This window comes from Procambarus clarkii, chromosome 84 (assembly GCF_040958095.1).
Source record: "Procambarus clarkii isolate CNS0578487 chromosome 84, FALCON_Pclarkii_2.0, whole genome shotgun sequence".
In the NCBI taxonomy this organism is placed as follows: Eukaryota; Metazoa; Arthropoda; class Malacostraca; order Decapoda; family Cambaridae; genus Procambarus; species Procambarus clarkii.
Window position 1 is genome coordinate 22,551,943 of NC_091233.1, and position 25,000 is coordinate 22,576,942.

Sequence of the window (25,000 nt, forward strand, 5' to 3'; positions counted from 1 at the left end):
CCTTCTCTTTCTCTCTTAATCTTTGTCACCTGGTCGTAGAATTCTATCAAGCCTGTAAGGCAAGATTTACCCTCCCTGAACCCATGTTGATGGGTTGTCACGAAGTCTCTTCTCTCCAGATGTGTTACCAGGTTTTTTCTCACGATCTTCTCCATCACCTTGCATGGTATACAAGTCAAGGACACTGGCCTGTAGTTCAGTGCCTCTTGCCTGTCGCCCTTTTTGTATATTGGGACCACATTCGCCGTCTTCCATATTTCTGGCAGGTCTCTCGTCTCCCGACTGTGTGTGTGTGTGTGAGTGTGTGTGTGAGTGAGTGAGTGAGTGAGTGAGTGAGTGAGTGAGTGTGTGTGTGTGTGTGTGTGTGTGTGTGTGTGTGTGTGTGTGTGTGTGTGTGTGTGTACTCACCTATTTGTGCTTGCAGGATCGAGCATTGACTCTTGGATCCCGCCTTTCCAGCTATCGGTTGTTTACAGCAATGACTCCTGTCCCATTTCCCTATCATACCTAGTTTTAAAAGTATGAATAGTATTTGCTTCCACAACCTGCTCCCCAAGTGCATTCCATTTTTCCACTACTCTCACGCTAAAAGAAAACTTCCTAACATCTCTGTGACTCATCTGAGTTTCCAGTTTCCACCCATGTCCCCTCGTTCTGTTATTATTACGTGTGAACATTTCATCTATTTCCACTTTGTCAATTCCCCTGAGTATTTTATATGTCCCTATCATATCTCCTCTCTCCCTTCTTTTCTCTAGTGTCGTAAGGTTCAGTTCCTTCAGACGCTCTTCGTATCCCATCCCTCGTAACTCTGGGACAAGCCTCGTCGCAAACCTCTGAACCTTCTCCAGTTTCTTTATGTGTTTCTTCAGGTGGGGGCTCCATGATGGCGCGGCATACTCTAAGACGGGTCTCGCGTAGGCAGTGTAAAGCGCCCTAAAAGCTTCCTCATTTAGGTTTCTGAATGAAGTTCTAATTTTCGCCAGTGTAGAGTACGCTGCTGTCGTTATCCTATTTATATGTGCCTCAGGAGTTAGATTAGGTGTCACATCCACTCCCAGGTCTCTTTCTCGAATCGTTACAGGTAGGCTGTTCCCCTTCATTGTGTACTGTCCCTTTGGTCTCCTGTCACCTGATCCCATTTCCATAACTTTACATTTACTGGTGTTAAACTCCAGTAGCCATTTCCCTGACCATCTCTGCAGCCTGTTTAAGTCCTCTTGGAGGATCCTACAATCTTCGTCTGTCACAACTCTTCTCATTAATTTTGCGTCATCCGCAAACATTGACATGTATGATTCCACTCCTGTAAACATATCATTCACGTAAATTAGAAAGAGGATTGGTCCCAGCACCGATCCTTGAGGTACTCCACTTGTTACTGTTCGCCAGTCCGACTTCTCGCCCCTTACCATTATCCTCTGGCTCCTTCCTGTTAGGTAGTTCTTCACCCATACTAGGGCCTTTCCGCTTACTCCTGCCTGCCTCTCAAGTTTGTATAGCAGTCTCATGTGCGGTACTGTATCAAAGGCCTTTTGGCAGTCAAGAAATATGCATTCTGCCCAGCCTTTTCTGTCCTGCCTTATCCTTGTTACTTTGTCATAGAATTCTAAACGGGACGTGTGTGTGTGTGCAGCATCGTGTTATTAGCTCGATAATAACTATTATATTTCTCTCTCTCTCTCTCACCCACCCACACACACACACACACACACACAGGAAGCAGCCCGTAGCAGCTGTCTAACTCCCCAGATACCTATTTACTGCTAGGTGAACAGGGGCATCAGGAACAAGAAACTCTGCCCATTTGTTTCTACCTAGATCTTAGAACTACGAAGCGTGAGAGGAAAATCTATTTCTATCCGTCAGTTGTATAATACAAAGACTCACCTATTTCCCTATTGTATTATTAAAATTGTGAAAATTGTCAATAAAGTTAGCTTCTACAACCTGCTCCTTCATTTCATTTTCCTACAAATCTTACCTACAAATCACCTACAATTTCATACAAATCTTACCTACAAATCACCTACAATTTCATACAAATCTTACCTACAAATCACCTACAATTTCATACAAATCTTACCTACAAATCACCTACAATTTCATACAAATCTTACCTACAAATCACCTACAATTTCATACAAATCTTACCTACAAATCACCTACAATTTCCTACAAATCTTACCTACAAATCACCTACAATTTCATACAAATCTACAAATCAAATCCTAAAAACTTTCAAATTTTCCAATGGTTTATCTGTTTCTCAAGCTTGCGCCCATGTCCTGGTATTCATTGTGTAAATTTCCTCATTTTTCCACCCTGTTAATCCCCCAAAATAATTTATATGTTTGTATCATGTCTCCTCTCTGCCTCATAATTTTCTAGCGACGTCAGGTCTAGTTCTTTCAGTCTTTCTTCATGCCCAATTCCTCGTAATTCTGAGACGAGTATCGTTGCTTATGTTTATTTTTTAGATGGGGGGGGGGGGGAGGCGATGGGGCGGCATAATCTAAGACTGGTCTCACGTAGGTTGTGTACAACCATCTAAATGCCTTCTTATTTAGTTATCTGAATGATGTTCTGACTTCCGCCAATATGGTCCTGGTCTTATTTCCGTTCCGTCCTTTTGATTTCCTGGCGTCCGGGTTGCATATTAATCACCTTACACTGGCTGCTGTTGAAATCCATTAACCACTACATGCAACATCTCTTTGCAAGCATCAACATACAGGACTCAGCCCCATAGTTAGGTTGCTAGCATTAATTGGAAATAGTTTGTGTACCAGTACAGATCCTGTACTGGTACAGGATCTGTACGTGTTCTGTCACTTAACACTAGGCGTGTTCTATCTGTCACTTAACACTAGGCGTGTTCTATCTGTCACTTAACACTAGGCGTATTCTGTCACTTAACACTAGGCGTGTTCTATCTGTCACTTAACACTAGGCGTGTTCTATCTTCACTTAACACTAGGCGTGTTCTATCTGTCACTTAACACTAGGCGTGTTCTATCTGTCACTTAACACTAGGCGTGTTCTATCTGTCACTTAACACTAGGCGTGTTCTATCTGTCACTTAACACTAGGCGTGTTCTATCTGTCACTTAACACTAGGCGTGTTCTGTCTGTCACTTAACACTAGGCGTGTTCTATCTGTCACTTAACACTAGGCGTGTTCTATCTGTCACTTAACACTAGGCGTATTCTGTCACTTAACACTAGGCGTGTTCTATCTGTCACTTAACACTAGGCGTGTTCTATCTGTCACTTAACACTAGGCGTGTTCTGTCACTTAACACTAGGCGTGTTCTATCTGTCACTTAACACTAGGCGTGTTCTATCTGTCACTTAACTCTAGTCCGAACGAGTCCTCGCCCCCCTCTTCCTCACTGTAACTGTTTCCCGTCTGGTAGGTACTCTTCCACCCATGTTAGGACTCTTCTAGTGACTCAAGGTTGCTTCACAAGTCTGAAGTTTGTGTATTGGTCTTTTGAGCGGAGCTGCGTCAAAGGCAGCCCGTGTGTGTGTGTGTTTGTGTGTGTGTGTGTGTGTGTGTGTGTGTGTGTGTGTGTGTGTGTGTGTGTGTGTGTGTGTGTGTGTGTGTGTAATTACCTAAGTGTAGTTACAGGATGAGAGCTACGCTCGTGGTGTCCCGTCTTCCCAGCACTCTTTGTCGTATAAGGCTTTGAAGAAGTGTGTGTGTGTGTGTGTGTGTGTGTGTGTGTGTGTGTGTGTGTGTGTGTGGAGTATCAGGTTCCTGTGAGTTCTGGTAAGAAGATCTGATATAAAGGGAGTAATTGCTCGATATGGCAACTGTGGCAGAATAATCAATAAGAGGCACCTCACTACTCTCCCTCTCCCCCTCTCCCTCCCCTCTCTCCCTTCCCTCTCCCACCCCTCTCTCCCTCCCCTCTCCCTCTCCTCTCCCTCCCTTCCTCCATGCCTCTCTCCTCTCTCTCTCTCACATTCCTACTGTAGGTCTCTCTCCCTCCTCACTCTCCCTCCCTCTCTCCCTTCCCTCTCTCTCTCCTCTCCCTCTCATTCCCTCCCTTCCTCCATGCCTCTCTCCTCTCTCTCTCTCACATTCCTACTGTAGGTCTCTCTCCCTCCTCTCTCCTCACCTCTCTCTCTCCCTCCTCTCTCCTCACCTCTCTCTCTCCCTCCTCTCTCCTCACCTCTCTCTCTCCCTCACCACACTCTCTCCAACAATGTCCTCCATGTCACCAACTCATCTGATCCCTTTGTTCTTCTCCCTCTTCCTCTCTTCCTCCATTTGTTAATTCTCTCTTATCTCTCATCGTCTTTTTTACCTCATTTATCTCTTGCCTCTCCCCCCCCCCCTCCTCCTCCATTCCTGTCTCTCTCTCTCTCTCTCTCTCTCTCTCTCTCTCTCTCTCTCTCTCTCTCTCTCTCTCTCTCTTTCTTTGCTTTCTCTATCTAATCCATTTCCAGAAACATTTTAAACTCAAGAACACATATGAATTTAAGAACACAAGAACATTATAATACATGAACATAACACAAAACTCATAAGATACGAACACATACATAAGGACATTAGAACAAACAGCAACATTCGAACACACTAGAGCACATTCGAACACATGAATATTGGAACACATATGAACAGACTGTACCATATTAGAACACAGTTGTGGTCTCGATTCTCTACACGTGAACACACGCACACATAATATAGAGCCCAATAGGCTCAGGAACCTGTACACCAGTTGGTTGACAGTTGAGAGGCGGGGCCAAAGAGCCAGAGCTCAACCCCCGCAAGCACAACTGGGTGAGTACACACACACACGAACCACAAAGACACTAGAAACAATTGTGTCAGTCTTAGAGTGGTAGTTAACTTATTAAATACGCTAAGAACTGGCGCAGACTGACTCCATACACAGGCTATTAAGAGTTGGGAGGCGGGACCCAAGAGCCGTGGCTCACCCTCCCTCCATCACAACTAGGAAACATAAGAAGGGACAATATGTGAGCTGTTGCAAGTACAACATGTTGATATATTGCTCGCTATTGATGAATGTCTGTCACAGTCCCCCCTGAAACGATAATTGCTGAGGGAGAGAGAGAGAGAGAGAGAGAGAGAGAGAGAGAGAGAGAGAGAGAGAGAGAGAGAGAGAGAGAGAGAGAGAGAGAGAGAGAGAGAGAGAGAGAGAGAGAGCAAACAGATATTCTTCACTATCCTCCCTCACTTAACAAGAGATTTTAAATATAGTTAAGTTAACCAAAAAAAAAGTTCTGTCCAACAGACTGCTCCAGATTCCCATTAAACCCATTATGTATGCTACTTAATATACATACCATTAAACATATTAAACATTGCATAAAGGTAGAAAAGCCTCTTTATATTAGAGCGTATGCTAGAGCCAGAGATAGAGCAAGAGATAGCACCATAATTTTTTTTTAATATAAATTAACAGAGTGTGTAGTATAGCAGGATAAGAAATTAATGACTTCAGTGTGTATTAAACGTCATAGGGAACACTACATAATACTAGCCAATCAAATACCGCAAGGCGCTAATTAGGGTCATGTGCAAAGGCAGAGTGAAGGGCACTCGCTAGATAGATTGTGATCTTGAAGTTATCATTACTAGAGATAACAGGTTGATTACAAGTTTGTCGATAAAGTTTTGAGGGCAGGAGCCGGTGGCTGAGCGGACAGAACACTGGACGCGTGATCCTGTGGTCCCGGGTTCGATCCCAGGCGCCGGCGAGAGACAATGGACAGTTTCTTTCACCCTGATGCCCCTGTTACCTAGCAATAAATAGATACCTGGGAGTTAGTCAGTTGTCACGGGCTGCTTCCTGTAGGTGAAGGTCTGGTCGAGGACCGGGCCGCGGGGACACTAAGCCCCGAAACCATCTCAAGATAGATGAATGGCGGAAGTGTCTCCTGCTCCTTCCTGTTTCTCTATTTATTACTATCTTCCTATTTCCCTTTCATTATCTTCCTCTCTCCTCTAGATTCTTCCTCTTACTAGTTTCTTTATTCTTCTAACCTTAATTCTTCTCCTAATGTCTAAGTGTCCTCTTCCTTCTTCTAAGCCCTTCATCCCTCCCTCTCTTTATTACTCTACTTCTCTCCTCATTTATCCCCCCCCACCTCATTCCCCTTACCATAGATCATTACATAGGGATATATTAGATAGCGGCAGGTAGGGCCAGGAATAGCGCCAAGGATTGGGCCAAGCTTTATGATAACCTCAGATAACAGCCTCACCCTGTAAAATGCATGCACGAACTTCCATCTTTAATCCCGTAAATCTCTTGAGGTTAATTAAACGAGAGAGAGAGAGAGAGAGAGAGAGAGAGAGAGAGAGAGAGAGAGAGAGAGAGAGAGAGAGAGAGAGAGAGAGAGAGAGAGAGAGAGAGAGAGAGAGAGAGCGTGCATATGGGTAGCATGTTCCTGACCCCTTAACAACACAACCTAGTGACTTGATTAGGTAACTACCCGAGCTCCGCTTTATCCCCCTCTTAACAGCGTATAATTGCCTTAAGCGCCTTAAACAAGTTGTTGAGAGAAGGGGAGGGGCAAGGGAGAGGGGCAAGAGTGAGGGGCAAGGGGGCAGCAGTCACGCTATTTGCCGACGATGCAGCTACATCATCGCTTCTCCAATGGCAACTCACTGGTCTCGTAAATCATTATTACATCACTTACAAAGTACAAGTGATGCTGTATTATCTTAATCCACACTGAGTACTCGCGAGGAGCAGCCTTCCGAGCAAGACCGACATGGTTTAAGATTAGCTATATTGAGGTCTATGATGCCGTCAAGAGGAGCCTCACCGCCGTCAAGAGGAGCCTCACCGCCATCAAGAGGAGCCTCACCGCCATCCAGAGGAGCCTCACCGCCATCAAGAGGAGCCTCACCGCCATCAAGAGGAGCCTCACCGCCATCAAGAGGAGCCTCACCGCCATCAAGAGGAGCCTCACCGCCATCAAGAGGAGCCTCACCACCATCAAGAGGAGCCTCATCGCCGTCAAGAGGAGCCTCACCGCCATCAAGAGGAGCCTCACCGCCATCAAGAGGAGCCTCACCGCCATCAAGAGGAGCCTCACCGCCATCAAGAGGAGCCTCACCGCCGTCAAGAGGAGCCTCACCGCCGTCAAGAGGAGCCTCACCGCCATCAAGAGGAGCCTCACCACCATCAAGAGGAGCCTCACCGCCATCAAGAGGAGCCTCACCGCCATCAAGAGGAGCCTCACCGCCATCAAGAGGAGCCTCACCGCCATCAAGAGGAGCCTCACCGCCATCAAGAGGAGCCTCACTGCCATCAAGAGGAGTCTCACCGCCATCAAGAGGAGCCTCTCCACCATCCAGTGCCCAGCAGAGACAGAAATCTATTTTATAAATGCATTTAAAATTCTGCCAAACTCAGTTCGTTGCCAAGACGGAATTACATTATAAAGAGGGACAAAGGGTAGGAAGAGCTACACTACCTTGGCTGATATTAACGTAGACGTTAGTACACATCATTCAGGAGGAATAGTCACCGATAGGGGAATTGAATTGAACTGTCAGGGAAAAGCGCCAAGCTATTATGACTATATAGCACTGGGAAGGGATCAGGATAAGGATTTGGGATGGGACGGGGGCAGGAATGGTGGCCAACCACTTGGACGGTCGGGGAATTGAACGCCGACCTGCATGAAGCGAGATCGTCGATCTACACCCATAGGGAAGCAAATAGCAAATATAACAACGTACAAAAAATCTGGACCACCAATACCATTTTGTCTTTAAGACCCGAGACTTTAGGGCCACTGGGAAAAATAATGCCAAAAGCTGCCCTAATGATTTGGGTTTCAGGCTTATCGAAACAACGAGAGACCAAACGGCAGCCAGTTTTATTTTCCAACACCTAAGTAGCAATTTTATATATATATATATATATATATATATATATATATATATATATATATATATATATATATATATATATATATATATATATATATATATATATATAAGTGTTGTTACATGCTTGTACAGCTACTAGCACGCGTAGCGTCTCGGGCAAGTCCTTAATCTTACGCTCCCTGGAATACGACCCGCCAAATGGTTTAAGAACCAGGTACCCATTTTACTGTTGGGTAAACAGAGGCTACAGCTCAGGATTGACGCCCAGAGGGGCATGCACGCTGCATGTTTGGTTAACATAAGAACATAAGAACAAAGACAACTGCAGAAGGCCTATTGGCCCATACGAGGCAGCTCCTATCTATAACCACCCAATCCCACTCATATACTTGTCCAACCCGCGCTTGAAACAATCGAGGGACCCCACCTCAACCACGTTACGCGGTAGTTGGTTCCACAAATCAACAACCCTGTTACTGAACCAGTATTTACCCAAGTTTGGTTCCTGCCTAACATTTCATGCTCTGCAAGATATCGTACTGTGTTAGATTATTGTAACTAAATCTTGTCTATAATAATGCTTAAAATTTGTGATAGCGGTAGACAATAAACAGATTAATATATGGGTGCTTACAATATTCCCTTGAGTGCCTTATATTATCTTCTCTGAGGCTACGAGTCCTCACTAAATCAACCAGAACCTCTTATATATATATATATATATATATATATATATATATATATATATATATATATATATATATATATATATATATATATTAGCCAGAACGCACTTCTCGGCCTACTATGCAAGGTTCGATTTGCCTAATAGGACGAGTGATTTTCTTTATTTTCAATAAATTGTTTCATATTGATTTATTTTAAATATTATTATTATATTATATTAAGAACATAATTATTGATTTAGTTATGTTAGTTTAGGTTAGGTTAAGATAGGTTAGGTTAGGTTAGGTTAGGTTAGGTTAGGTAGGGTTGGTTAGGTTCGGTCATATATCTGCGTTAGTTTTAACTCAAATTAAAAAAAAATTAGCTCGTACATAACGAAATGAATAGCTATATCATTTCAGAAGAAAAAAATGAGAAAAATATTGAAATTCTGGAAAACTTGGCTTATTACGCTAATCAGGCCTTGCATAGTAGGCCAAGGACTGCGTTATGGTTACTAGGTACAACATTTTATATATATATATATATATATATATATATATATATATATATATATATAACTGAAAACTCTCACCCCAGAAGTGACTCGAACCCATACTGCCAGGAGCAACGCAACTGGTATGTACAGGGACGCCTTAATCCGCTTGACCATTCAGGCAAACAAGCCTGAATGGTCCCCAGGACCTGGGGACCATTCAGGCTTGTTTGCATTTGTGTTCCTCACGTGTTGCCCCAAAGAATGAGGTGATTTGATAAAATGCTATGCCCAAGATTACTATCCGAGTGCCGGCGGGGAAGTGGTTCAAATAGCTTAGGCTATCACTTCCTTTTGTCCGGTCGTGATGGTCAAGCGGATTAAGGCGTCCCTGTACATACCAGTTGCGTTGCTCCTGGCAGTATGGGTTCGAGTCACTTCTGGGGTGTAAGTTTTCAGTTGTATATAGTCCTGGGGACCATTCAGGCTTGTTTGCATATATATATATATATATATATATATATATATATATATATATATATATATATATATATATATATATATATATATCATGGTGCAGTCATCTATCTATCCATCTATCACCATCCCCCCCCCCATACCATCTCTTAGAAAAGCATGGGTCTATAAAATTTATTTTATATTAATAAATAACTCCACGTTAATCACACACCATATTTCATACTAAACTCCATGAAAGACTTCAAAAAAATGATTCAGGGGGGTATTTATAATTGCTAATATTTCTTAAAGCATCTAATTTAGGCCTACCCCGACTAGCCTATGTCCGCCCCGTACCCGAGACCATCCATCCTACAAATTTGGACTAACCCCAAGCGTCTGCTATTCACACTTTGGCCATAGTACCATAAAACCCAACTTTAACACGGCCACATATCCCTGCTAGAGAACACGCACCTCATAGATTCGAAGCCAAATGAGAGGTCTACTATTGTGTAGACATCATCATTATTTGTAGAGACTTACACTTCCTCTTCTGTTAGTGGGAATATCGTAGGAGAGAGAGAGAGAGAGACAGAGACAGAGAGAGAGAGAGAGAGAGAGACAGAGAGAGAGAGAGAGAGAGAGAGAGAGAGAGAGAGAGAGAGAGAGAGAGAGAGAGAGAGAGAGAGAGAGAGAGAGAGAGAGACAGAGAGAGAGAGAGACAGACAGAGAGAGAGAGACAGAGAGAGAGAGAGAGAGAGAGAGAGAGAGAGAGAGAGACAGAGACAGAGAGAGAGAGAGAGAGAGAGAGAGAGAGAGAGAGAGAGAGAGAGAGAGAGAGAGAGAGAACAATCAACAGCCACAAGGAATCACATACAATACATTTCCGCAGGTTAAATGTGGTTAAGAAATCCTCAGGAGTTACAACCACCATTTAACAGCGAGAAAACTTGTAATGTTAATAATTTGTGAGTTGAATTCTATAATAAAGCCGAGTGGGAGAGACGCGCTGAACTAAGTAAAGTTAATACTGAAACTTTTTACCTATATTTGTAGTAATGTTAGAGGAAGGGGAGAGGAGGGAGAGAGAGAGAGAGAGAGAGAGAGAGAGAGAGAGAGAGAGAGAGAGAGAGAGAGAGAGAGAGAGAGAGAGAGAGAGAGAGAGAGAGAGAAAGCAGGTGTATAAGGTGCACTGTGAACAGGTAAAGTGTTTGAACTCTGACTCCCCCCCCCCCACCGCCCCTTTGGAAACGATTGTGCACAGCATCCTACCCTAAACCAAGTGATCAAACAGACTTAAAGACGACAAGGGGCACTTCAAGAGAACTAAATCGGCCATTGACTCACTGGAGGTGAGTCCATCATGTCAGCTGTGAGTGTATCCCACTCATCAACACACTCTCCCTCCCTCTCCCTCTCCCTCACCCCTCACCCCTCCCTCACCCCTCTCCTCTCCCTCTCCCTCACCCCTCTCTCTCACCCCTCACCCCTCCCTCACCCCTCCCCTCTCACCCCTCCCTCACCTCTCTCTCACCCCTCACCCCTCCCTCACCCCTCCCCTCTCACCCCTCCCTCACCTCTCCCCTCTCTCCTCTCCCTCACCCCTCTCTCACCTCACCCCTCACCCCTCTCCCTCTCCCTCACCCCTCACCCCTCTCCCTCTCCCTCACCCCTCACCCCTCCCTCACCCCTCACCCCTCCCTCACCCCTCACCCCTCCCTCTCCCTCACCCCTCACCCCTCACCCCGTGTTTTACGGCGCGGGAACTAAGTTGTCAGGAACAAAAAACATAAAATCGCGCCTTGCAAAGACAGAAGAAAATATGAGCGCTGGTATATTATTGCCATTTGTTTCCCTTATTTATTCTTAAGTTGAAGGAGAGAGGGGAGGGGGGGTGAGGGAGGTGTGTGTGGGGGGGGTGAGGGAGGTGTGTGTGGGGGGGGGTGAGGGAGGTGTGTGTGGGGGGGGGTGAGGGAGGTGTGTGGGAGGGGGTGAGGGAGGTGTGTGTGGGGGGGGTGAGGGAGGTGTGTGTGGGGGGGGGTGAGGGAGGTGTGTGTGGGGGGGGGTGAGGGAGGTGTGTGGGAGGGGGTGAGGGAGGTGTGTGTGGGGGGGGTGAGGGAGGTGTGTGTGGGGGGGGGTGAGGGAGGTGTGTGTGGGGGGGGGTGAGGGAGGTGTGTGGGAGGGGGTGAGGGAGGTGTGTGTGGGGGGGGTGAGGGAGGTGTGTGTGGGGGGGGGTGAGGGAGGTGTGTGTGGGGGGGGTGAGGGAGGTGTGTGTGGGGGGGGTGAGGGAGGTGTGTGTGGGGGGGGGTGAGGGAGGTGTGTGTGGGGGGGGGTGAGGGAGGTGTGTGGGGGGGGGGTGAGGGAGGTGTGTGGGAGGGGGTGAGGGAGGGAGGATGGGGCCACAGTATAAGGCAGTCACAGTATAAGGCAGCCACAGTATAAGACAGCAGCCACAGTATAAGACAGCAGCCACAGTATAAGACAGCAGCCACAGTATAAGCCAGCCACAGTATAAGACAGCAGCCACAGTATAAGACAGCAACAGTATAAGACAGCAGCCACAGTATAAGACAGCAGCCACAGTATAAGACAGCAGCCACAGTATAAGACAGCCACAGTATAAGACAGCAGCCACAGTATAAGACAGCAGCCACAGTATAAGACAGCCACAGTATAAGACAGCAGCCACAGTATAAGACAGCCACAGTATAAGACAGCCACAGTATAAGGCAGCCACAGTATAAGACAGCCACAGTATAAGACAGCAGCCACAGTATAAGACAGCCACAGTATAAGACAGCCACAGTATAAGACAGCAGCCACAGTATAAGACAGCAGCCACAGTATAAGACAGCAGCCACAGTATAAGACAGCAGCCACAGTATAAGACAGCCACAGTATAAGACAGCCACAGTATAAGACAGCAGCCACAGTATAAGACAGCAGCCACAGTATAAGACAGCAGCCACAGTATAAGACAGCCACAGTATAAGACAGCAGCCACAGTATAAGACAGCAGCCACAGTATAAGACAGCCACAGTATAAGACAGCAGCCACAGTATAAGACAGCAGCCACAGTATAAGACAGCAGCCACAGTATAAGACAGCCACAGTATAAGACAGCAGCCACAGTATAAGACAGCAGCCACAGTATAAGACAGCCACAGTATAAGACAGCAGCCACAGTATAAGACAGCCACAGTGTAAGACAGCCACAGTATAAGACAGCCACAGTATAAGACAGTCACAGTATAAGACAGTCACAGTATAAGGCAGCCACAGTATAAGACAGCAGCCACAGTATAAGACAGCCACAGTATAAGACAGCCACAGTATAAGACAGCAGCCACAGTATAAGACAGCAGCCACAGTATAAGACAGCAGCCACAGTATAAGACAGCAGCCACAGTATAAGACAGCAGCCACAGTATAAGACAGCCACAGTATAAGACAGCAGCCACAGTATAAGACAGCAGCCACAGTATAAGACAGCAGCCACAGTATAAGACAGCAACCACAGTATAAGACAGCAGCCACAGTATAAGACAGCCACAGTATAAGGCAGCCACAGTATAAGGCAGCCACAGTATAAGACAGCAGCCACAGTATAAGACAGCAGACACAGTATAAGACAGCCACAGTATAAGACAACAGCCACAGTATAAGACAGCCACAGTATAAGACAGCAGCCACAGTATAAGACAGCAGCCACAGTATAAGACAGCAGCCACAGTATAAGACAGCAGCCACAGTATAAGACAGCCACAGTATAAGACAGCCACAGTATAAGACAGTCACAGTATAAGACAGTCACAGTATAAGACAGCCACAGTATAAGACAGCCACAGTATAAGGCAGCCACAGTATAAGACAGCAGCCACAGTATAAGACAGCAGCCACAGTATAAGACAGCAACCACAGTATAAGACAACAGCCACAGTATAAGACAGCCACAGTATAAGACAGCCACAGTATAAGACAGCCACAGTATAAGACAGCAGCCACAGTATAAGACAGCAGCCACAGTATAAGACAGCCACAGTATAAGACAGCCACAGTATAAGGCAGCCACAGTATAAGGCAGCCACTGTATAAGACAGCCACAGTATAAGACAGCCACAGTATAAGACAGCCACAGTATAAGACAGCAGCCACAGTATAAGACAGCCACAGTATAAGACAGCCACAGTATAAGACAGCAGCCACAGTATAAGACAGCCACAGTATAAGACAGCCACAGTATAAGACAGCCACAGTATAAGACAGCAGCCACAGTATAAGACAGCAGCCACAGTATAAGACAGCCACAGTATAAGGCAGCCACAGTATAAGACAGCCACAGTATAAGACAGCAGCCACAGTATAAGACAGCAGCCACAGTATAAGACAGCCACAGTATAAGACAGCCACAGTATAAGACAGCCACAGTATAAGACAGCCACAGTATAAGACAGCCACAGTATAAGACAGCAGCCACAGTATAAGACAGCCACAGTATAAGACAGCCACAGTATAAGACAGCCACAGTATAAGGCAGCCACAGTATAAGACAGCAGCCACAGTATAAGACAGCAGCCACAGTATAAGACAGCCACAGTATAAGACAGCCACAGTATACGGCAGCCACAGTATAAGACAGCCACAGTATAAGACAGCCACAGTATAAGGCAGCCATAGTATAAGACAACAGCCACAGTATAAGACAGCAGCCACAGTATAAGACAGCAGCCACAGTATAAGACAGCCACAGTATAAGACAGCAGCCACAGTATAAGACAGCCACAGTATAAGACAGCAGCCACAGTATAAGACAGCCACAGTATAAGACAGCCACAGTATAAGACAGCCACAGTATAAGACAGCAGCCACAGTATAAGACAGTCACAGTATAAGACAGTCACAGTATAAGGCAGCCACAGTATAAGACAGCAGCCACAGTATAAGACAGCAGCCACAGTATAAGACAGCAGCCACAGTATAAGACAGCCACAGTATAAGACAGCAGCCACAGTATAAGACAGCCACAGTATAAGACAGCCACAGTATAAGACAGCAGCCACAGTATAAGACAGCCACAGTATAAGACAGCAGCCACAGTATAAGACAGCCACAGTATAAGACAGCAGCCACAGTATAAGACAGCCACAGTATAAGACAGCAGCCACAGTATAAGACAGCCACAGTATAAGACAGCAGATATGATAACAGACTCAAAAAGCTAGAAACGGAATAAGTTACGACGACAGAAACTATAGCAGAAGAGCGCCAAAAGTCAGATCGGAAGACGAAAGATGGATAAGGGATAGAGAGAGGCCAGATTAAGGATAAGAGATACAATATCAGGGATGAGGGAGGAAAGAGCAAGTAGGGGAAGAGGCTGAGCCTCTATCCCGAACCTGTCCAGAAGCTGTCCTCAGCCACCTTATTCCAGGGAATTTATGCATTTCCAGAGAGACCTGGAGATCGCTTCGTAAATCCTGCCGTGGAGGGAGAGAGAGGGAGAGAGAGAGAGAGAGAGAGAGAGAGAGAGAGAGAGAGAGAGAGAGAGAGAGAGAGAGAGAGAGAGAGAGAGAGAGAGAGAGAGAGAGAGAGAGAGAGACACACACACACTAAGGCACCACTGACGGCCGTCCGGGTTTCGAACGGGCTGGCAAGCCTGGTTCTGGAGTCGAATGCGGCTTGACAAGTGAACACTGAACTCCGGGGCCGAGCACTGGGCCGAGCACTGGGCCGAAGCACTGGGACAGTGAACACCGGTGACTCCGAGCGTTAACGTGGGGGATGAGGACGTGTTCCGAGCAGACAAAGGCTCCCCTTCCAGGCCCTTCCCATGGGAGCCAGAGACAGAGGAAGAAGCTGGAACAGAGTTTTAAAGGAAAGAAGAAAAATGAGAGAGTGAGAGAGAGAGAGAGAGAGAGAGAGAGAGAGAGAGAGAGAGAGAGAGAGAGAGAGAGAGAGAGAGAGAGAGAGAGAGAGAGAGAGAGAGAGAGAGAGAGAGAACAAGCAAAATAGGAATATTTAATGGCCAATGAACTACTCAAGATGAGAAACAATAAGAAACAAAACTCTCAAAGAACCTTTCCCATCTCCCTTTCCTACCTTTCCTCCTTCCTTACCCATCTCGTTCCTTTCTCATCCCACCGCGCCAGGATAAGGATACGAAATACGATGAGACACAATAACAAAAGGGAGTAGAAGGGATTTGGGAACCCTCTGATAGGTATGAGGTCCCTACCTCATAGAATACTGCTGCCCCAGCGAGGTATGAGGTCCCTACCTCATAGAATACTGCTGCCCCAGCGAGGTATGAGGTCCCTACCTCATAGAATACTGCTGCCCCAGCGAGGTATGAGGTCCCTACCTCATAGAATACTGCTGCCCCAGCGAGGTATGAGGTCCCTACCTCATAGAATACTGCTGCCTCAGCGAGGTATGAGGTCCCTACCTCATAGAATACTGCTGCCTCAGCGAGGTATGAGGTCCCTACCTCATAGAATACTGCTGCCTCAGCGAGGTATGAGGTCCCTACCTCATAGGATGCTGCATAGGAGGACGCGAAACAGGACACTCACTCCATTGAAATGGTAGTGGATTCTCTGCCTCCTACAATCTCTTTTTTCTCTCCCTCTGTCTCTCCCTCCCACTTTCTCTCTCTCTCTCTCCTCCCACTTTCTCTCTCTCTCCTCCCACTTTCTCTCTCTCTCTCTCCTCCACCCCTGGGGGTTCCACAGGGGGAACTATGGAGACAAAATGCGGCTGTGATTAAGTCTCTTCCTTGTTCATGATTCACGAAGCAGTTACGCAAGCACTTGCGAACCTGGGGCCAGAGTCACGAAGCAGTTACGCAAGCACTTGCGAACCTGGGGCCAGAGTCACGAAGCAGTTACGCAAGCACTTGCGAACCTGGGGCCAGAGTCATGAAGCAGTTACGCAAGCACTTGCGAACCTGGGGACCAGATTCACGAAGCAGTTACGCAAGCACTTGCGAACCTGGGGCTAGATTCATGAAGCAGTTACACAAGCACTTACGAACCTGCGGCCAGATTCACGAAGCAGTTACGCAGGCACTTTGGAACCTGGGGCCAGATTCACGAAGCAGTTACGCAAGCACTTACGAACCTGGGGACCAGATTCACGATGCAGTTACGCAAGCTCTAACGAACTACTTCGTGAATCTGACCCCAGGCATAACGGGTTAGCTGGGATGACCCCATGTATAATGGAGGGTCAATTGGTGTGACCCCATCCCCCCAGGTGGGGGCCTGACAGCTGAGTGGACAGCGCTTCGGATTCGTAGTCCTGAGGTTCCGGGTTCGATTCCCCGGTGGAGGCGGAGAAGAATGGGCAAAAAAGTTTATTTCATCCTATATGCACCTGTTTACCTAGGAAGAAATAGGTACCTGGGAGTTAGACAGCTGCTACGGGCTGCTTCGTGGGGGTGTGTAACAAAAAGGAGGCCTGGTCGAGGACCGCCCTGGAAACACAAACCGAAACTGTCTCTATTTTCCGCTTGTTACAACTTGTAATAAAGTTGTTACATCTTGGCTTAACGTGTTTATGACGTATTAGAACGTTGTTACAACTTGCTATATTGGTTGTTATAACTGGTTAGGTGTTAAAACTTGTTCGAACGTTGTACCAACGTCGTAGTTTCGGTGTGTGTTTGGCGGGCGGGCCGCGGGGACGCTAAGCCCCGAAATCATCTCAAGATAGGTGACAATTCTCGTGTTATCCTGCCTGTCTGCCTCGTGTTATCCGGCCTGTCTGCCTCGTGTTATCCGGCCTGTCTGCCTCGTGTTATCCGGCCTGTCTGCCTCGTGTTATCCGGCCTGTCTGCCTCGTGTTATCCGGCCTGTCTGCCTCGTGTTATCCTGCCTGCCTGGAATACTTCTCCAGCTTTCCTAACTTCTAAACTCTTTTATTAGATATGAATAATTTATACAACCTTGATATCTTATCTCCCCTAAGGGAAGAAAGAGGTATACTCACCTAATTGTGCTTGCGGGGGTTGAGCTCTGGCTCTTTGGTCCCGCCTCTCAACTGTCAATCAACTGGTGTACAGATTGCCCTGAGCCTATCGGGCTCTATCATATCTACACTTGAAACTGTGTATGGAGTCAGCCTCCACCACATCACTGCCTAATGCATTCCATTTGTTAACTACTCTGACACTGAAAAAGTTCTTTCTAACGTTTCTGTGGCTCATGTGGGTACTCAGTTTCCACCTGTGTCCCCTTGTTCGAGTACCACCAGTGTTGAATAGTTTATCCTGTCAAAACCCCTGAGGATTTTGTAGGTAGTGATCATGTCTCCCCTTACTCTTCTGTCTTACAGTGTCGTAAGGTGCATTTCCCGCAGCCTTTCCTCGTAACTCATGCCTCTTAGTTCTGGGACTAGTCTAGTAGCATACCTTTGGACTTTTTCCAGCTTCGTCTTGTGCTTGACAAGGTACGGGCTCCATGCTGGGGCCGCATACTCCAGGATTGGTCTTACATATGTGGTGTACAAGATTCTGAATGATTCCTTACACAGGTTCCTGAACGCCGTTCTGATGTTAGCCAGCCTCGCATAAGCCGCAGACGTTATTCTCTTTATGTGGGCTTCAGGAGACAGGTTTGGTGTGATATCAACTCCTAGATCTTTCTCTCTGTTTCATTAAGTATTTCATCTCCTATTCTGTATCCTGTGTCTGGCCTCCTGTTTCCACTGCCTAGTTTCATTACTTTGCATTTACTCGGGTTGAACTTCAACAGCCATATGTTGGACCATTCACTCAGTGTATCTAGGTCATCTTGTAGCCTCCTACTATCATCCTCTGTTTCAATCCTCCTCATAATTTTTGCATCGTCGGCAAACATTGAGAAGAACGAATCTATACCCTCTGGGAGATCATTTACATATACCAGAAACAGTATAGGTCCAAGGACTGACCCCTGCGGGACTCCCCTTGTAACGTCTCGCCAATCTGAGACCTCACCCCTTACACTGACTCGTTGTCTCCTGTTGCTTAGGTACTCCTCTGTGTGTGTGTGTGTACTCACCTAGTTGTGTCTGCAGGATCGAGCATTGACTCTTGGATCCCGCCTTTCGAGCATCGGTTGTTTACAGCAATGACTCCTGTCCCATTTCCCTATCATACCTGGTTTTAAAATTATGAATAGTATTTGCTTCCACAACCTGTTCCTGAAGTGCATTCCATTTTCCCACTACTCTCACACTAAAAGAAAACTTCCTAACATCTCTGTGACTCATCTGAGTTTCAAGCTTCCATCCATGTCCCCTCGTTCTGTTACTATTCCGTGTGAACATTTCATCTATGTCTACTCTGTCAATCCCTCTGAGTATCTTATACGTTCCTATCATGTCCCCCCTCTCCCTTCTTCTTTCTAGTGTCGTAAGGCACAGTTCCCTCAGGCGCTCCTCATACCCCATCCCTCGTAGCTCTGGGACGAGTCTCGTTGCAAGCCTCTGAACCTTTTCCAGTTTTCATTATATGCTTCTTCAGATGGGGACTCCATGATGAGGCGGCATACTCTAAGACTGGCCTTACGTAGGCAGTGTAAAGCGCCCTAAATGCCTCCTTACTTAGGTTTCTGAATGATGTTCTAACTTTTGCCAGTGTAGAGTACGCTGCTGTCGTTATCCTATTTATATGTGCCTCAGGAGATAGATTAGGTGTTACGTCCACCCCCAGGTCTCTTTCACGCGTCGTTACAGGTAGGCTGTTCCCCTTCATTGTGTACTGTCCCTTTGGTCTCCTGTCACCTGATCCCATTTCCATAACTTTACATTTACTGGTGTTAAACTCCAGTAGCCATTTCCCTGACCATCTCTGCAGCCTGTTTAAGTCCTCTTGGAGGATCCTACAATCCTCGTCTGTCACAACTCTTCTCATTAATTTTGCGTCATCCGCAAACATTGACATGTATGATTCCACTCCTGTAAACATATCATTTACGTAAATTAGAAATAGGATTGGTCCCAGCACCGATCCTTGAGGTACTCCACTTGTTACTGTTCGCCAGTCCGACTTCTTGCCCCTTACCATTACCCTCTGGCTCCTTCCTGTTAGGTAGTTCTTCACCCATACTAGGGCCTTTCCGCTTACTCCTGCCTGCCTCTCAAGTTTGTATAGCAGTCTCATGTGCGGTACTGTATCAAAGGCCTTTTGGCAGTCAAGAAATATGCATTCTGCCCAGCCTTCTCTGTCCTGCCTTATCCTTGTTACTTTGTCATAGAATTCTAAAAGGTTTGTTAGGCATGATTTCCCTGTCCAGAACCCATGTTGGTGCTTGTTTACAAACCCAATGCTCTCCAGGTGCTCAACAAGTCTTAGCCTAATTATTCTTTCAAGTATTTTGCAGGGGATGCTTGTCAGTGATACGGGTCTGTAGTTAAGTGCCTCCTCCCAATCACCTTTCTTGAAAATCGGTACGACATTTGCCTCCTTCCAGCAACTGGGCAATTCTCCCGACCTAAGTGACTCATTAAAGATCATTGCCAGAGGCACGCTGAGAGCCTGCGCTGCCTCTTTTAGTATCCACGGTGATACTTTGTCTGGTCCAACTGCTTTAGTTGCATCCAGTGTTGTCAACTGTTTCATTACCTCCTCTGCTGTCACCTCTATATCTGATAGTCTTTCATCTAGGGTAATCATTTCTAACAATGGGAGCTGCTCAGGCTCGGTTGTGAACACTCCAAGGAAACTTGCATTCAGTACCTCACAGATTTCCTTGTCACTTTCAGTATATGCCCCCTCTGTTTTCCTCAGTCTTGTCACTTGGTCATTTACCGACATCTTCCTTCTTATATGGCTATGTAGTAATTTTGGTTGTTTTTTCGCTTTGATTGCAATATCATTCTCATAATTTCTTTCCGACACTCGTCTTATGTTAATGTAATCATTCCTAGCTCTGTTACATCTAATCCTGTTGTCCTCTGTCCTTTGTCTTCTGTACTTCCTCCACTCCCTCCTGCTTCTCACCTTTGCTTCCTGACACTGTCTATTAAACCATGGGTTATTATATTCCCTCCTGCTTTTTTCCTTTATTGTTGGAATAAATCTATCTTCAGCCTCCTTGCATTTCAATATGACTTGGTTCATCATACCTTGCACTGTTTTTCCTCTAAGTTCTTCCTCCCACTGCACTTCTCCCAGGTAGTCCCTTATCCTTCTGTAGTCCCCTTTTCTGTAATCAAGTCTCCTTTCCCGTACCTCTTGTCCTTTGGTCACAATTTTAAGCTCCATCATGTAGTCAAAGGCTAGGACACAACGGGGTGGAGGCCTGGTCGAGGACCGGGCCGCGGGGACACTAAAAAAAAGCCCCGAAATCATCTCAAGATAACATCTCAAGATAACATCTCAAGATAACGGTCACTGGCTCCTAGTGGTATTTCATGTTCTAAATACTCAATGTCTTCTACATTCTGGGTGAAAACGAGGTCCAATAGGCTGGGCTTATCCCCTCTTCTTTCCCTAGTGTCTTCCTTCACATGCTGTGTTAGGAAATTCCTGTCAATAACGTCTACTAGCTTCGCTAGTAGTGTGTGTGTGTGTGTGTGTGATCAAATACTTATCATAACAACATTATATATATACACAATATCAACCGATCCTGGGTGTAAACAGCCATCATTTTCCTCTCAACATTTTAATAATTCATAACCTGGCCTCAAACGCCTCAACAACTTTTTAATATTAACTTAATAAACTTACACAGCTGAGAGTAGCTCTCCAAGAATGTTGGGGATTGAGCTCAGAGTCAATACTTGTGTGAAAGTTCGTGTGTATAATGTATATTATATATACATTATACACTGTATATATATATATTATTACTCGCAGTGTATAATGCATCGTTCATAAGAGCTTCTTTATTCTCTTTTACAGAACTTTGAGACATCTGATGCTAAGATCCAGGAGAATGATGGTCTCCAGCTCGTCAAGGAGATGGCAACAGACGTGACTAATATGATGAAGTTCAAAGTGGAAGCTGTCAAGGTGAGCACCGTTGACAGGGGGCACCGTAGACAGGGGCTCCGTAGACAGGGGCTCCGTAGACAGGGGCACCGTAGACAGGGGGTTCCGTAGACAGGGGCACCATAGACAGGGGCACCGTAGACAGGGGGTTCCGTAGACAGGGGCTCCGTAGACAGGGGCACCATAGACAGGGGCACCATAGACAGGGGCTCCGTAGACAGGGGCTCCGTAGACAGGGGCTCCGTAGACAGGGGCACCGTAGACAGGGGCTCTGTAGACAGGGGCACCGTAGACAGGGGCACCGTAGACAGGGGCACCGTAGACAGGGGCACCGTAGACAGGAGCACCGTAGACAGGGGCACCGTAGACAGCACCGTCCAGGCCCCACACCGCCAGACCAAAACACATCTCTACAATATTGTAGTGTCGGCCACAGCCCAAAGGTTGCCGGGATACGATTATTCTCTCGCGCCGTACGATGTCTCTCAAGCGGAATGGGCCAGAGGTACGATAACTCACGAATATCGAGCTTTGTCGCAGAGGGGAATGGCGCCACACGCCCAGAATTTTCTTTGTCGTGTAATTTCTCCCTTTCGGTAGGAATGACAACAGTGTTAAAAAAAGAAAACACAGTCATATCAGAATACTAATGGTGTCAGCGCTCGACAGTGTACAATATTGAACACTCACACACTCAGACAGGAGGAGGACGTTGCCGGGGTACAATAATTTCATGTAATCTCGAATATGACAGAAACTATATCATATGAATTCACAATTCCTGAATATCTCACAGCATATCCGCAAGGAATAATAAAATTTCTTTTATGAAAAAAATATAAAAAAAAACTCTCAGTTGCAACATAAAATATAATAATTATCAACGTTCTGCAACACTTCACCAAGGCGACAGATGCCGATGAACAATAACACCAATTAAAGCTGTGATAATTCTCATAATCACTCCATCTCGCCGTTGTAATTCACTCTCCATCATACACTCAAATTATTGGAAAATTGACCAGCACAATGTCGTGTATGATCAATATTTTAAATAATTTATTACACTGAAACGAACGGTCGTTAGATGCTCCGAAGTTGGCATCACTGGGGGTTGCCGATGCACGATGACCTGCCATTTGATCCACATACAATAATACTAATCTGAGCGTATACCGGAACTACTACATCCTTTATCGAATAAAACTATGTTCGAATTGTATTTTTATGGTTTGGTTTTACAGTCTATTAGACTAAGTTAAGCTTAGGTTAGGTTCACAGAGGTGAATTATCCAGCCCGTCCGCCTACGGTAATTACAAGCACAATATATCGCTTCCTCGCAACAGAAAACGAGATTATATGCGCCTGAATAACACAGCGGAAACTGAAGTATTTAGTCTGGTTAGCGCCAGCGTCTCCTGCTCCAGAGACTTTCTCATAGATATATCGAGGAGGGTACCGGGCTCTCACGGAGGATACCGGGCTCTCATGGAGGGTACCGGGCTCTCACGGAGGATACCGGGCTCTCATGGAGGGTACCGGGCTCTCATGGAGGGTACCGGGCTCTCATGGAGGGTACCGGGCTCTCACGGAGGGTACCGGGCTCTCATGGAGGGTACCGGGCTCTCACGGAGGATACCGGGCTCTCATGGAGGGTACCGGGCTCTCATGGAGGGTACCGGGCTCTCATGGAGGGTACCGGGCTCTCATGGAGGGTACCGGGCTCTCATGGAGGGTACCGGGCTCTCACGGAGGGTACCGGGCTCTCATGGAGGGTACCGGGCTCTCACGGAGGATACCGGGCTCTCGTGGAGGGTACCGGGCTCTCACGGAGGATACCGGGCTCTCGTGGAGGGTACCGGGCTCTCATGGAGGGTACCGGGCTCTCACGGAGGATACCGGGCTCTCGTGGAGGGTACCGGGTTGATACCTGGTTGATGGGGTTCTGGGAGTTCTTCTACTCCCCAAGCCCGGCCCGAGGCCAGGCTTGACTTGTGAGAGTTTGGTCCACCAGGCTGTTGCTTGGAGCGGCCCGCAGGCCCACATACCCACCACAGCCCGGTTGGTCCGGCACTCCTTGGAGGAATAAATCTAGTTTCCTCTTGAAAATGTCCACGGTTGTTCCGGCAATATTTCTGATGCTCGCTGGGAGGACGTTGAACAACCGCGGACCTCTGATGTTCATACAGTGTTCTCTGATTGTGCCTATGGCACCTCTGCTCTTCACTGGTTCTATTCTGCATTTTCTTCCATATCGTTCACTCCAGTACGTTGTTATTTTACTGTGTAGATTTGGGACCTGGCCCTCCAGTATCTTCCACGTGGATATTATCTGACATCTCTCTCGTCTTCTTTCTAGTGAGTACATTTGGAGAGCTTTGAGACGATCCCAATAATTTAGGTGCTTTATCGCGTCTATGCGTGCCGTATATGTTCTCTGTATTCCCTCTATTTCAGCAATCTCTCCTGCTCTGAAGGGGGAAGTGAGTACTGAGCAGTACTCAAGACGGGACAACGCAATTGACTTGAAGAGTACAACCATTGTGATGGGATCTCTGGACTTAAAAGTTCTCGTAATCCATCCTATCATTTTTCTGGCTGTCGCAATATTTGCTTGGTTATGCTCATTAAACATTAGGTCGTCGGACATCATTATTCACAAATCCTTTACATGCTGTTTTCCTACTATGGGTACATTTGATTGTGTTTTGTACTCTGTATTATGTTTAAGATCCTCATTTTTACCGTACCTGAGTACTTGGAATTTATGACTGTTAAACATCATGTTATTTTCTGATGCCCAGTCGAAAACTTTATTAATATCAGCTTGAAGTTTTTCAATGTCTTTAGCCGAGGTAATTTTCAAACTGATTTTTGTGTCATCTGCAAAGGATGATACGAAGCTGTGACTTGTATTTTTGTCTATATCTGATATGAGAATAAGGAAAAGCAGTGGTGCAAGGACTGTACCCTGAGGTACAGAGCTTTTAACTGCACTTACACTAGATTTTATATGGTTGACAGTTACTCGCTGAGTCCTGTCTGACAGAAAACTGAGTATCCAGCGTCCTACTTTACCGGTTATTCCCATTGACTTCATTTTGTGTGCTATCACGCCATGGTCACATTTATCGAAGGCCTTTGCGAAGTCCGTGTATATCACATCAGCATTCTGTTTTTCTTCTAATGCCTCAGTGACTTTGTCGTAGTGCTCAAGTAGCTGTGAGAGGCACGATCTTCCCGCTCGAAATCCATGTTGGCCTGGGTTGTGAAGGTCATTGGTCTCCATGAAATTGGTGACCTGACTCCTAATCACTCTCTCAAATACTTTTATCATGTGGGATGTTAGTGCAACTGGTCTATAATTCTTTGCCAATGGTTTGCTCCCTCCCTTGTGTAGAGGGGCAATGTCTGCTACTTTAAGTGCATCTGGTATCTCCCCCGTGTCCAAGCTCTTCCTCCACACTATACTGAGTGCCTGTGCTAGGGCTCTCGTGGAGGGT

At 46.3% G+C, this 25,000-nt stretch overlaps 1 protein-coding gene across 1 annotated transcript in view; it reads left to right on the plus strand.

Annotated features, from left to right (window-relative positions):
* LOC123774883 (voltage-dependent calcium channel subunit alpha-2/delta-3) overlaps window positions 1-25,000 on the plus strand; it is a 366,618-nt gene that overhangs the window by 122,557 nt on the left and 219,061 nt on the right. The window contains 1 exon segment of the mRNA XM_069316631.1: window positions 21,407-21,517. Coding sequence (XP_069172732.1) covers window positions 21,407-21,517 — 111 coding nt within the window.